The 15,244-nt window shown below is 43.3% G+C and overlaps 1 protein-coding gene across 2 annotated transcripts in view; it reads right to left on the bottom strand.

Annotated features, from left to right (window-relative positions):
* palm2akap2 (PALM2 and AKAP2 fusion) overlaps nucleotides 1–15,244 on the bottom strand; it is a 193,863-nt gene that overhangs the window by 150,450 nt on the left and 28,169 nt on the right. For both annotated transcript variants that reach the window (XM_060839270.1, XM_060839278.1), the window contains exon 2: nucleotides 2,747–2,827. In XM_060839270.1, coding sequence (XP_060695253.1) covers nucleotides 2,747–2,827 — 81 coding nt within the window. The remainder of the gene's footprint in view (nucleotides 1–2,746; nucleotides 2,828–15,244) is intronic.

Here is a 15,244-nt window from a genome sequence, read left to right as displayed (position 1 = left end):
TGAAGTAGGAGGAAATGTGTATGAGAGAGGGAGGGGTGATTCATCCTGAGATAGCCTTACAAGACTTGCGTTTCTGCATTCGAAAATGAGCACAGCTTTGAGGTCACAACTGTAGAGCTGTGGCCAAGTGTGTGATCGGGGGCAGGGGCTGAGGGGGAGAAATTCCTCCTCACCTCAGTTCTACAGGGTAATCCCTTCATTCTGAGGCTGTGCCCTTGGGTCTTAGTCTCTCCTACTGTTGGAAACATCTCCTTTACATCCACTCTATCCAGGCCTCTCAGTATTCAGTAAGTTTGAATCAGATCTCCCTCATCCTTCTAAACTCCAATCGAGTATAGATCCAGAACCCTCAACCTCTCCTCATAAAACAAGCCCTTCATCTGTGGAATCGTTCTTGAGAATGTCCTCCAGGCCCCTTCCAATACCAGCACATCATTCCTGAGATAAGGGGCTGAAAACTACTCACAATATCCCAATGTTGTCTGAACACTGCCTTATACAGCCTCAACAGTACATCCTTGGTCTTGTATTCTAGCCCTTTTGAAATGAATGCTAACATTGCATTTGCCTTTCTAACTGCCAACTGAACCTGCATGTTAATCATAAGAAAATACGGAACTAGAACACCCAAGTCCCTTTGTGCTTCAGATTTCCAAAGCCTTTCCCCATTTAGAAAGTAGTCTTCCCCTCTACTTTTCCTCCCAAAGTTCATTACCCTCACACTTATCCACATTGTTTTGTATTTGCCACTTCTTTGTCCCACTCTCCTAGCCTGCCCAAGTCCTTCTGTGGTCTCCCTGATTACTCAACATTACATTTGAAACAACGATTAAGGAATAATAAATGTATTTCAGTTTCTATGCCTGTCTAATCACTAACCTCAGCTGATATCAACTGACTTCAGCATCAAGGGTCCTAAACAGCTGCTGCCTGCACATGTCAATTAATGTTTTGGGGGAGCACGGTGGCTCAATGGTTAGCACTGCTGCCTCACAGCGCCAGGGATCTAGGCTTGATTCCAGCCTCGGGCAACTGTCTGTGTGGAGTTTGCACATTCGCCCAATGTATGCGTGGGTTTGCTCCAAGTGCTCCAGTTTCCTCACACAGTCCAAAGATGTGCAGTTTAGGTGAATTGGCCATGCTAAATTGCCCATAGTGTTCAGGGAGGAGTAGGTTAGGTGGAAATGTCAGGGAGGAGTAGTCAGGGGGAAATGTAGGGGAATGGGTCTGGGTGGGATACTCTTTGGAGGGTCGGTGTGCACTTGCTGGGCCAAAAGGCCTGTTTTCACATTGTGGGAATTCTAATTCTAACCCTAATATCTTTTACAAATTTGCACTTTATAAGAGGATGTTTCAGTATATGAACATACAGTGCTTCAGAGCTAATGGTTACAGATGTGGATTGGAATGGAAGGTGAAACCCATCCACGTGAATTGCCTGACACAGCAGCGGTAAGTAGTGGAAATTGTATTGAAGGAAACACTTTGTTGGCAGCTGGCGTGTGTAACAAACAAAACTCTCCACCACCTGAATTTAGCAAATTTCACAAGGAATTTCTCAGTTAAGACTTGACATCACTGAGGTTGACAGCAACAGCTTTCAGTGGCTCCTGTGATCTGTTCTGACTTGATCAGGCCTTTCACTGGACCAAAACTCCTTTTATAGTGGAATGGACCCTGTTGACAGTCGATGGACCATTGATTAAAAATCACTGCCACAACCCACAGTTGACATGCAAACGCTTTCCAGTTAACAAATTTATTACCATGTTTGTTGGACTTGAATTAAATCCATATTTTGCAGTAGTGCTCATTTTTTGTAACATATTTGTTTGGCAGTCACGTTCTTCTCCTGTGGCCTATAAAGTATAACTTCTGTTAAAAAGTGCCATGTGGAACCAGTTAAGAATGAAGAACAGGAGAAACAGGAGCAGGAGGTCACGTGGGCCTCATGCCTCCACTGCTGTTCAGTGAGATTATGGCTGATTTGGAATCATGATGTACTAAACTAGATCATCTTTATCAACTTAAAAATAGAACCTCTGCTTTTTCTTGGTCTCTGTAGCCATGATAGACTAACTCACCCTCTCTCCTTGGGTGTTGAAGATAAGGCCCAAGTGAAATGAGGCAATGTTATCCCAGTTCCATTTTGGCAGGGCAAGTGACAAAAGTCTTGGTGGAAGGTCAGTTTTAAAGGATTACTTGAAAGAGGAGACAATGTTTGGAGAGGCAGAGTGGTTGAGGGAAGGAATTTTTGCAGTTTACGGTTAGGCAGCTGAAGGCACAGCCCGAAATGGTGGAGTGATCGGTGATGCATAAAATGTTCAGGATTAGGGGTGCACAGGTGTCTACATAGTGATACAGAAAGGTCACTGCTATACAGAACTGAGCAGTTAGTAGTGCTGAGCATATTGACAAGGCTTAGTGGGAAAGACCTAATTTCCACGCTCATTACAGCAAGAAGAAATATTAACGTAAGGTTAAAAAGAAGTTCCTTTTTTTTGGAAGACTGCCAGTTCCAACACTCAAACATCAAATAAATCTCACCTTCCCACCTCCTCACCATGAAAATATTCAACATTGCAAGTAACGCAACAACTCAAACAAACATTTATAATGTCATCTGGATGGAGGACTTTGCCAGTGTTTAATGGTACAAAATAATTAGCCATAGGTGCAATGAATGAATATGATTGCATTGAGGTTGTGACACATTTATGCTGTGCTTTGCTATCAGTCTTCCTACCTTATGGTGCTGCAGCTGAAGTATTTTATCTTCGAGTTGGTGTCTTTTGTCTTCTATTTCCGTCTGCCTCCGCCTTTTCTCCTTTCGAGAGAGAGACAAAGCAAAAGTATAGATTAAACAGGTAGGTGATTACCAGTCTAATTCTTTTCTTTACATTTCTACGTGAGCCAATAGACATATTTTTAAAACAAACTTGTATTTTCTTTCTGGTGCACTTCAGCAAGGAATATAACAAACAATTCAATAGTGCAACACTGTGGTCAGTACTTTAAGTTATACCAGTTATGACACTAACAATGTCGGTATTTCTAATAATATGCATAGGAGATTGCAGTGCATTGGTGTTGTTCCTGTTGAGAAGGTTGACTTATGAGGGGGGATTGAGTAGACTGGGACTATACTCCTTGGAATGTAGAAGAATGAGGGGGGATTTTATAGAAATACATAAAATGACGAAGGGAATCGATAAGATAGAAGTAGGGAGGCTGTTTCCACTGGCAGGCGAAATTAGAACTTCGGGTCATAGCTTCAAAATAAGGGTGAGCAGATTTAGGACTGAGTTCAGGAGGAACTTCTTCACCCTCAACAAGCACACGGATGGCAGTAAATTAGGTTAATCTTAGATTAAGGTAAATGCTTGACACAACATCGTGGGCCGAAGGTCCTGCACTGTGCTGTACTGTTCTATGTTCTATTAAAGGTTTGTGAATCTGTGGAATTCCCTGCCCAGTGAAACAGTTGAGGATACCTCATTGAATCTTTTTTGGGCAAAGATAAATAGGTTTTGACCAGTAAAGGAATTAAGGGTTATAGTGAATTGGTGGAGTTGAGTCCATGGAAAGATCAACCATGATCTTATTGGATGGTGGAGTAGGCTCGATGGGCCAGATGGCCTACCCCTGCTTCTAGTTCTAATGTTCTTGTAACTCATAATCCAGTGATCCCCACCTAATTCTCACAAGTTCAAATCTCACCATGGCAGCTGGTGAAATTTAAATTTAACTGATAAAATCTAGAATGGAAAACAAATCTCAGTTGTGGTTACGAAAGAATTGATTGTTTAAAAATCACATCTGGTTCATTAATGTCCTTTTATGGAAGGAAATGTGCAATCCTTACATGGCCTGGAATACTTATGACTCCAGACTCACAGCAATGTAGTTGACTCTTAAATGCCCTCTGAAATAGCCTAGCAGCCCTCACAATTCAAGGATGGGTGACCAACAAATGGTGGCGTTCTCAGCAACATCTACATTCCAAAGAATGAAGAAAAGTCAAACTAGCTTAAAGAAGGAAAGGAATAGTTGCATTTTTATAGCACCTTTCACAACCTCTGGATATTGCAGTGTTTTACAGCCAAACGCATACTTATTGAAGTGTCGTCACCATAAGGAAAGTCATGGAAATAGCCATTTTGTGTACAGTCATCTCCCATAAACACCAAGGTGATAATGGTCTACTGTTAATAGAATCCCTACAGTGTGGAAGCAGACCATTCAGCCTACCAGGTCTATACTGACCCTCTGAAGAGCATCCCCCTCAGACCCACCAGCCTATCCCTGTAACCCTGCATTTCACAAGGCTAATCCCAGCTAGCCTGCCTGACCCTGGATGCCACGGACAATTTAATATGGCCAATCCACCTAACCCGCAAATCTAAAGGCAGTGGGATGAAACCAGAACACCAGGAGGAAACCCATGCAGACACTGGGAGGAAATGCAAACTCCACACAGACAGTTGCCCGAGGGTGGAACCAAACTTGAGTCCCTGGCACAATGAGGCAGCAGTGCTAACCACTGAGCCACCATGCCACCTTGTTGTTTTGTATCAGTCAATAACTAAATATGAGCCACAGCATCAGGGAAAGTTTCTTCAAAATAGTTTCAAATGGTTTATTCACGCTCACCAGAGACGGCCTCAGTTTTATCTTTCATCTGAAACAATGGCACATCTGACAGTGCGGCACATCTGTGTGTTGTATTGGAGTGCCAGCCTACATTCTGTGTTCAACCTTTGGAATATGGCTTGAACTCTCAAGTTCTGACTCATGGCAATGGTGCTGCCCACTGAGACAGGGCTGATAGCCAGACATCAATGTCAGTCGAAATAACATTGTGAAGCGATACAAACAAGCTACAAAGCTGCCTATTTTTCAATGTCTCATCATTTAACTCAAGTTTTACAAATAAAAATAACATCATAATATATAATTTTGACAGAGCTGTAAGGAGACATAAAGAAGAAGCTTTTCGTCTCAGGATTAGGAAGCAAGAAACAGACGTGAACAATGGGAGACTACTTTATACAGCAGAACAAGAGTATGCATTTTGGTTGGTACATCATGAAGATACAGCGGGAACAGTTAACTGTCAATCTCAGTTCTCAGACCGGGCAGATGGATTCTGGTTGGTCAGTGTGTTGCCATAGGAATGATGGCAATGTAGAGATTGGGAGTCTCCATGATCCATTTTCTCTGTGATGAAAAAAAGTGCAATGTATGTACAAGTTCCTTTAGCTCACATTAAACAGAGTCCTGCGTGTTAATACATTTGGCTTCATGAATGCTTGACACTGCAAGAACAATTGATAATTTTACATTGGTTTAAATTCTCTGGATTACTGTAGAACATGGTATTCTGTGGCTTGCAAGCATATTGGTTAAAAATGATTGGCACAACACCCACAGCGAATTGTCAGTATGAAGTGTTCTCCACTGGTTACTGACCCAAATGGCTGATATACCCAGCAGGGAGAAAGTGAGGGCTGCAGATGCTGGAGATTAGAGTCAAGGGTGTGGTGCTGGAAAAGCACAGCAGGTCAGGCAGCATCCGAGGAGCAGGAGAATCGACGTTTCGGGCAAGGAATGAGGCTTGTAGGCAGAGGGGGGTGCAGAGATAAATAGGAGGGGGATGGGGCTGGGGAGAAGGTAGCTGAGAGTGTGATAGGTAGACAGAGATGGGGGTAAAAGTGATAAGTTGGAAAGGAGGGTGGAGCAGATTGGTGGGAAGGAAGATGGACAGGTAGGAAAGGTCATGAGGGTGGTGCTGAGTTGGAAGGTTGGAACAGGGATAAGGTGGGTGGAGGGGAAATGAGGAAACCGGTGAAGTCCACATTGATGCTGTGAGGATGGAGGGTCCCAAGGTGGAAGATGAGGCATTCGTCTTCTAGGTGTTGTGTGGTTAGGGTGTGGCAATGGAGGAGGCCCAGGACCTGCATGTCCTTGGTGGAGTGGGAGGGGGAGTTGAAGTGTTCAGCCACGGAGTGGTGGGGTTTGTTGGTGCGGAGCTGTCCTGGAGATGTTCTTTGAAGTGTGCTGCAAGTAGGTGTCCTGTCTCCTCAGGGAGAGGAGACTGCATCAGGAGCAATCGATACAGTAAATGACATGGTGGAAGTGCAGGCAAAACTCTGATGGATGTGGAAGACTCCTTTGGGGCCTTGGATGGAGGTGAGGGGGGAGGTGTGGGCACAGGCTTTGCAATTCCTGTGGTGGCAGGGGAAAGTGCTGGGAGGGGAGGGTGGGTTGGGTGGGAGCATGGACCTGACAAGAAGAGTCACGGAGACAATGGTCTTTACGGAACATGGATAGGGCTGGGGGGAATATACCTTTGGTGATGGGATCCATTTGCAGGTGGCAGAAATGGCGGAGGATGATGCGATGAATACGGAGGTTTGTGGATTGGAAGGTGAGGATGGAGGGGGGTAGGGGCTCTATCCTTGCTCAGCATCACACTGCCACTGAAACTCATATATCACATTACTCATTTTGTATAGGAGGGCAAATGTCTTTTTGGATTGATCGCAGCATCCTGTTGGTGGAAATTAAAAGTGCTGTTAGGTTAACAAAGTAGCTTGCTTTTTCACAATTTGAAATGCTCCTATGAATGTACATTCTGTTAAAATGAAGAATTTTAAATGATTTCATCTTTGTCATGTTTGGCGTTACTTTGTGCCCTCTCACTAGCAAGCAAGGAAACCAAAAGAAAGGGATTTGTGATGTATAGTGCAGAATTTTATCATTTACTCCGTACCAAATGAGCTCCTGTTTAACATTCCGTCTAAAACCACTCTGTAGGGAACTCACTTCCAAACCTATGACCTTGTAAGGATAAGGGCAACAGTCACATGGGAGCATCACTTGAACCTGCAAGGTCTCCTTCAAACCTCACAGCAACCTGACTTGAGATCACATCACTACTCCTTCAGTGTTACTGGGGCAAGGTCCTGGAACGCACATCCCAGCAATGCTGTGGCATACCTTAGCTCCATGGACTGCAGCTGTTCAAGAAAGTAACTCAACACCACCTTCTCAAGGGCAATTGGGGATGGGCAAAAAATAGTGACTGAGCAAATGACACCCACATCCCATGAGTGAAGGGAAAAAGCACAAAGTTTCTCTTTGGATTGTGAAAATATGATTTTAAAGTGCTGGGAATTATTTTTAGCGAGTAAGCAATTCATCTGACTTCATGACTAAAAGGTCACAGTAGAACACCTGATAAATCTCTGACAGAAAACAGAACAAAAGTGCAAAATGTAAATCATAAAATAAACCAACCCGACCTTGCCAACATTTATATTATGAAGAAGAAACAATGTCAGAACATTGTCCAGATTCTCATTCCTTTTGCCAAGGCCTTGAAGTGTACAGAGATTTGGAGATAGCGGGCAATCAATCATTTGAAAATAGTAAATAATGTTACATTTAAAGCTTACTAGTAACAAAATATGATGGAGCAATTTTAATCCTAACCACCTGGTGAGAACTTGGTGGGTGGCCAAATGAAGCTTCTACCCTTGAGAAAGTTGTCTGAGAAATGTCGGTTCAGATTTCTGAACTGCCCTTAATGCTAGTGGCATCCTTCTGTAAAAATGGGAATTGGGTCCAAGAACACCATCAGGTTCTCTGTACAGTTGAACTTGTCTTGACAAATCAAAGAGCACTGGCTGTTGTCAAGCAGGCCTCAAACATTGTGGGGTCAGGAAGATGAGGGAATGCAGGTCTGACTGAGAACAATGCGGCTCTCCTGGTCCTGACTACCTTCACTTTCCATCTGTGAGAACCTTCCAGAAACTTCCTCCGCGAACCTTCCTTGGTGCTTGACTCTCCAGAAGTCACCAGTTACTTTCCATTCTTTGTGTGAACATAACTGCTGGGGAAGAAATCCCTGACTTGTAGTGCCATCTGTTGCTGTTGTACTTTGTCTTCGCTAAGAGCTTGTGTTCAAGAATCTGTACTTAGGTACCTTTGTACCTAAGATGGTGCTGTGGTTGGCAACTTACAAACTTTTAACTGTACTCAGGTGAATACCTGTGACAAGAAAGCTAATTTAATTCAACTTTTAACTCTAACCTTGCACTGCCTTTAAAAGTTAACTCATCCTGAAATCTGCTGCACATTTCCTAGCTTGCACCAAATCCTATTCACCCATTACCTCTGTGCGCATGATGTTTATTGGGTCTCAGTTTGGCAATACCTCCATTTTAAATTACTCATCCTTTTTTTTCTCCAAAACCTCCATGGTCTTGGCTCTCTCCATTTGTCTCCATCTTCTCCAAACCCACAAATCTCTGGGATATTGATGTTCTCCAAGTCCAACTATTTAGCTAGTCCTAATTTTCACTAATCTTCCCTTTATAGCCATGCTGTCAAGATTCTAAACACTGGAATTCTCACAGCACACCTCTTAATTTTGAGAAGCTCCTTGAAAGCACTTTCTTTGAGCGAGTGTTTTGGTCACTTGTTCCAGGACTTTACTGTATGGTTCAGTATCAGATTTTGTCTGAGAATTTCCCAAGATGCAGCTTGACAAGTTTTGGTATGTTAAAGGTAAAACAGAAATAAAAGTTGCCAACCAGCTAACAGCAAGCTGTCCCACAGTTAAAAGAGTGGCCAATAATTTCTGAAGTAATTATTTCTGCTGTGAAGCCAGTATTGAACTATGATAGAGCTGTCTTATTGAGTATATTCCAGTCTAGAAATACCTACTCTTTTAAGCCTGTCACGTGACATCACAACCACATGTGTTGTTCTGTTGTAAAGGCACTCACTTTGCCTGTAATCACCCAGTAATGCGATTAGACCATAAGGAATAGGAACAGCGGTAGACTATTTGTCACCTCTGCCATTCTATAGGGTCATGGCTGATTCAACAGTCCTCACATCCACCTTCCTGCCATTTCCCTGTATCCTTGATTTCCACCCCCCCTCCCCCACCACCCCACTGATCAAGAATCTAACTATCTTAGCATTTGATATACATAGGACTCTGCTGCCACCTCTCTTGATGGCAAAGAATTCCAAACATGCTCAAGTCAACGTAGCTTCGTGTGTGGGAAATCATATCTCATAAACTTGATAGAGTTTTTTGAAGAAGTAACAAAGCGGATTGATGAGGGCAGCGCAGTAGATATGGTCTATATGGACTTCAGCAAGGCGTTCGACAAGGTTCACCATGGGAGGCTGGTTAGCAAGGTTAGATCTCATGGAAGACAGGGTGAACCAGCCATTTAGATACGGAACTGGCTCAAACGTAGAAGACAGTGGGTGGTGGTGGAGGGTTGTTTTTCAGACTGGAGGTCTGTGACCAGTGGAGTGCCAAAGGATCGATGCTGGGTCTTCTACTTTTTGTCATTTACATAAATGATTTGGATGTGAGCATAAGAGGTATGGTTAGTAAGTTTGCAGATGACACCAACATTGGAGGTGTGGTGGACAGCGAAGAAGGTTCCCTCAGATTACAACAGGATTTTGATCAGATGGGCCCATAGGCTGAGAAGTGGCAGATGGAGTTTAATTCAGATAAATGCGAGGTGCTGCATCTTGGGAAAGCAAATCTTAGCAGGACTTATACTCATAATGGAGGGAGTGTTGCTGAACAAAGAGACCATGGAGTGCAGGTTCATAACTTCTTGAAAGTGGAGTCACAGGTAGATAGGATAGTGAATAACGCATTTGGTATGCTTTCCTTTCTTGGTCAGAGTATTCAGTACAGGAGTTGGGAGGTCATGTTGTGACTGTACAGGTCAATGGTTAGGCCACTGTTGGAATATTGTGTGCAATTCTGGTCTCCTTCCTATTGGAAAGATGTTGTGAAACTTGAAAGGGTTCAGAAAAGATTTACAAGAATGTTGCCAAGGTTGGAGGATTTGAGCTATAAGAAGAGGCTGAACAGGCTGGGGCTGTTTTCCCTGGAGCGTCGGAGGCTGAAGGGTGACCTTATAGAGGTTTACAAAATTATGAGGGGCATGGATAGGATGAATAGACAAAGTCTTTTCCCTGGGGTGGGGGAGTCCAGAACTCGAGGGCATAGGTTTAGGATGAGAGGGGAAAGACATAAAAGAGACATAAGGGACAACATTTTCACACAGAGGGTAGTACGTGTATGGAATGAGCTGCCGGAGGAAGTGGTGGAGGCTAGTACAATTGCAACATTTAAAAGGCATCTGGATGGATATATGAATAGGAAGGGTTTGGAGGGATATGGGCTGGGTGCTGGCAGTTGGGACTAGATTGGGTTCGGGTATCTGGTCGGCATGGACGGGTTGGACCGAAGGGTCTGTTTCCATGCTGTACATCTCTATGTGAAGAAATTCCTCCTTATCTCAGTCTTAAATTCGTGCCCCTTTATTCTGAGAGTACGCCCTTTGGTTCTAGACTCTCCAATGAGGGAAAACATCGTCTCAGCATTTACCCGTTAAGAATCCGATACATTTCATAGAGATCACCTCTCATTCTTCTGAACTCCAGGTCGAATGGAATCTCAACCTGTTCAGCTGTTGCTCATAAGACAACCTCTCCATTATAGGGATTATCCTAGTGAACTTTCTCTGAATTACCTCCAATGAAAGGACTTCTTTCCTTTTAAAAAGGGAACCAAAACCGTTCACAGTACTCCAGATCTGGTCTCACCAGTGTCTTCATCAGTCAGCTACACAATCTATAGTAACACCATTAGGCACAACATCCAGACTGTGTGTAAGTCATTGATATTACTGCCTTGTAAATAATAATTGCAAATAAATTTTAAGGTATCTGGCTCAACAAGATCCAATTCTCTGGGTATATATTATATAGACTAACATATAGAAAACCATCATGCTGGCCACACTAATTGCAGTAAGTGGACCTAAAAGTTAGTCATGATATTTAGTTAGGTGGATGCTAAAGGCTGAAAAGATGAGAGCAGCGTGGCAGCTGTTAAAATTTTGTTTCCAAACAGTCATTCATCACATGTCAAGTTTCGAGTTGAGCTTACAACTACCTCAAGATCAAAGTGGAATAAACTAAAAGCTACAAAACTGTACAGAAGCACGGTGACTACTCTAGCTCTCTCTTTTGGAAAAAAACTAGGCAGTTTATAAGAGGCCGAGATCAATTCCAATTTTCGAAAAAAGCAATTTAAATATACTGGAGGATAATCTAAGGGAGTTATCCTGGAACAAAGAACAAAAATAAAACACATAAAAGAATGCTTTGTATGCCAAAAAGGTGTAACCACTATCCAGACATCAGTCAATACTGCCATTCTATTTTTCCAACAATGCACAAGAATAAAAGAAAAAGCATGTGCGACATCATTACCACATCTTTTTTTGCCTGACTACCATCAAGTGGCACACGCCTGGAACATTTCAAGGTGCAGTGACTATTAAAGCTGCAATAACAGAGTAGAAGAGAGAAGCTTACAGAAAACAGAAACACACTGCAATATAAAATTTTGCTATTAATTTTTAAAGAACATAAATCTACACAAGGTGGAAGACAAATATCTTACCATGGACTGGTAATCCATGAATACTCTGTCAAACCTTTAGTTGTTTAAAGGAATAACCAGTCTCTCCTCTCTACATCAGCAGATAACTAGCAAAGAACAAAAGGGAGTCAACCACTGCTCACTTTGGTTGAGTTAAGAACAATAATATTCTCAGGTATTTCTAAAGTTAACTGCAAAGACCATGTCAAAATGTTTCAGATTTTCGAACATCACCTTCAAGTTTGAATCAATTTCAGGATACATAGGTTTGAATTCATGTCATGCAGACAATAGTCAGGTGAAAGGATTGACCAGTTCATAAGCAGATGTTAATGCAAAGGTATGGTTGTGATTATACTGAAGTTATCTTAACTGAAAGGCTTATGGCACAAATCATTCCCCCCACATCCATAATATCTTTCATAAAAGCACTTATGCATAAACCAAAACAAAATACTAGTTATGCTTTATTCAGATAAGGGTGCAAGCTCAAAGCAATTGTAGTAGGGCAACTACAAGGCTGGAAGGTATAGGGAGCACTGGATGACCAGAGAAATTGAGGCACTAGTCAAGAAGAAGGAGGCAAATGTCAGGTATAGACAGCTGGGATCAAGTGATTCCCTGGAGGAGTATAGGAAGAATAGGAGTACAGTTATTAGGAAAATCAGGAGGGTAAAAAGGGGACACGAGATAGCTTTGCCAAATAAGATTAAGGAGAATCCTAAGAGATTCTACAACTACATTAAGGGCAAAAGAGTTACCAGGGAGAGATTAGGGTTTCTTAAAAGATCAATGAGGCTCTCTATGTGTGGAGCCACAGGACATGAGTAAGATACTAAATGTATATTTCACCTCAGTATTTATGATGGAGAAAGATATGGATACTAGGAAAATTGGGGAAATGAATAGTAATGTCTTGAAAAGAGTTCAGATTACAGAAAATAAAGTGTTAGAGATCTTAAAACACACGAAGGTAGATAAATACTCAGGACCTGAACAGGTGTATCACAGGACATTGTGGGAAGCTAGGGAAGAGATGGTGGGCTCCTTTGCTGAGATATTTGTACTGCTGACAGATAAAGGTGAAGTGCCAGAAGACTGGAGGGTGGCTAATCTTTTGCCATTGTTTAAGAAAGACTGCAAGGAAAAGCCAGGCGAGCCTGATGAATAAGTTGTTGGAGGGGATTCTAAGAGATAGGATTTACTTGCATTTGGAAAGTCAAGGACTGGTTAGGGATAGTCAACATAGCTTTGTGTATGGGTGATTGAGTCTAGCAAATCTGACTGAGTTTTTTGAAGAGAGTATCAAATGGTTAGATGGAGGCAGTGATGGCCGTTGTCTACATGAGCTTTAGCAAGGTAGTTGACAAGGTCCTGTAGGGTAGACTAAGGTTAGATCACATGGGATTCAGGGAGAGAGAGCCAATTGGATACAAAATTGGCTTGATGGTAGAACGGAGGGTGGTGGTGGAGGTTGTTATTTGGAGTGGAGGCCTGTGACCAGTGGTGTGCTCAAAGATTGGTGCTGGATCTACTGCTTTTTCTCATTTATATAAATGGTTTGGATGTGAATATAGGAGGTATGGTTAGTAAGTTTGTGGATGGCAACAAAATTGGTGATTTAGATTAGATTACTTACAGTGTGGAAACAGGCCCTTTGGACTAACAGTCCACACCGACCCACCCCCCCTAACACCATGGGCAATTTAGCATGGCCAATTCACCTAACCTGCACATTTGGCTTGATGGTAGAACGGAGGGTGGTGGTGGAGGTTGTTATTTGGAGTGGAGGCCTGTGACCAGTGGTGTGCTCAAAGATTGGTGCTGGATCTACTGCTTTTTGTGTCAGGAAACCCTCCTGCACACATTGTACAAACACCGACCCATCTAATGAACTCGAGCTATAGCTCTCCCAGTCAATATCTGGGAAGTTAAAGTCCCCCATAACAACCACCCTGCTACCTTCACTCTTTTCCTGAATCATCCTCGCAATATTATCCTCTACTTCTCTAGGACTATTAGGAGGCCTGTAGAAAACACCTAACAGGGTGACACACCCCTGGGCTACACCTGAACCTGAGGGGCACCAGTGTCCTTGGGGGGAGGTTTGCTAGTGCTCTTTGGGAGGGTTTAACTAACTCCGCGGGGGCATGGGAACCAGGACTGTAGCTTTAGGGTACAGGACCTTGAGTGTAGGGACGTTAGGAATAATGCAGCGATCTCTAAGGAGGGTGCCTGTAACCAGAAAGGTGGATTGAAGTGTGTATACTTCAATGCCAGAAGTATAAGGAATAAGGTAGGTGAACTTGCAGCGTGGGTTGGTACCTGGGACTTCGATGTTGTGGCCATTACAGAGACGTGGGTAGAACAGGGACAAGAATGGCTGTTGCACGTTCCAGGGTTCAAATGTTTTAGTAGGATCAGACATGGGGGTAAAAAAGGGGGAGGCGTGGCATTACTTGTCAAAGACAGTATCACAGCAGTGGAATGGACGATGGAAGAGGACTTGCCATCTGAGGTAGTTTGGGCTGAGGTTAGAAATAGGAAAGGTGAGGTCACCCTGTTAGGTGTTTTCTACAGGCCTCCTAATAGTCCTAGAGAAGTAGAGGATAATATTGCGAGGATGATTCAGGAAAAGAGTGAAGGTAGCAGGGTGGTTGTTATGGGGGACTTTAACTTCCCAGATATTGACTGGGAGAGCTATAGCTCGAGTTCATTAGATGGGTCGGTGTTTGTACAATGTGTGCAGGAGGGTTTCCTGACACAATATGTCGACAGGCCAACAAGAGGGGAGGCTATATTGGATTTGGTTCTAGGTAATGAACCAGGCCAGGTGTTAGACTTGGAGGTAGGTGAGCACTTCGGGGACAGTGACCACAACTCGGTGACTTTTACTTTAGTGATGGAGAGGGATAATCGTGCGCCGCAGGGCAAGAGCTATAGCTGGGGGCAGGGAAATTATGATGCAGTGAGGTTGTGTGGATTGGAAAAACAGGCTTCAAGAGAAGAACACTAATGAGATGTGGGGATTGTTCAAGGAGCAGCTACTGCGTGTCCTCGATAGGTATGTACCAGTCAGGCATGGTGTAAAGGGCCTTGTGAGGCAGCCGTGGTTTAGTAAGGAATTGGAGTCCCTTGTGAAAGGGAAGAAGGCGGCATATGTAAAGATGAGGCGTGAAGGTTCAGTAGGGGCGATTGAGAGTTATAAGGTAGCCAGGAAGGAGCTAAAGAGGGAGCTAAGAGAAGCGAGAAGGGGACATGAAAAGTCTTTAGCTGGTAGGATTAGGGAAAACCCAAAGGCTTTCTATAGGTATGTCAAGAATAAAAGGATGACTAGGGTAGGTATCGGTCCAGTCAAGGATAGTAGTGGGAAGTTGTGTGTGGAGGCGGAGGAGATTGGAGAGACATTAAATCAGTACTTTTCATCAGTATTCACTCAGGAACAGGACACTGTTGCTGATGTGAATATGGAATCACAAATAATTAGAATGGATGCCCTGGAAATATGCAGGGAAGAGGTTTTGGGAATATTGGAAAGGATGAATATAGATAAGTCTCCTGGGCCTGATGGCATTTACCCCAGGATCCTATGGGAAGCTAGGGAGGAGATAGCAGAGCCATTGGCCTGGATTTTTATGTCGTCATTGTCAACGGGAACAGTACCAGAGGACTGGAGGATAGCGAATGTGGTCCCATTGTTCAAGAAAGGGAGTAGGGATAGCCCTAGTAACTATAGGCCAGTGA

Source organism: Hemiscyllium ocellatum, chromosome 2 (genome assembly GCF_020745735.1).
Source record: "Hemiscyllium ocellatum isolate sHemOce1 chromosome 2, sHemOce1.pat.X.cur, whole genome shotgun sequence".
Taxonomy (NCBI): Eukaryota; Metazoa; Chordata; class Chondrichthyes; order Orectolobiformes; family Hemiscylliidae; genus Hemiscyllium; species Hemiscyllium ocellatum.
The sequence above is the reverse complement of the archived record's forward strand: the minus strand, read 5'-3'. Positions and strand labels throughout refer to the sequence as shown.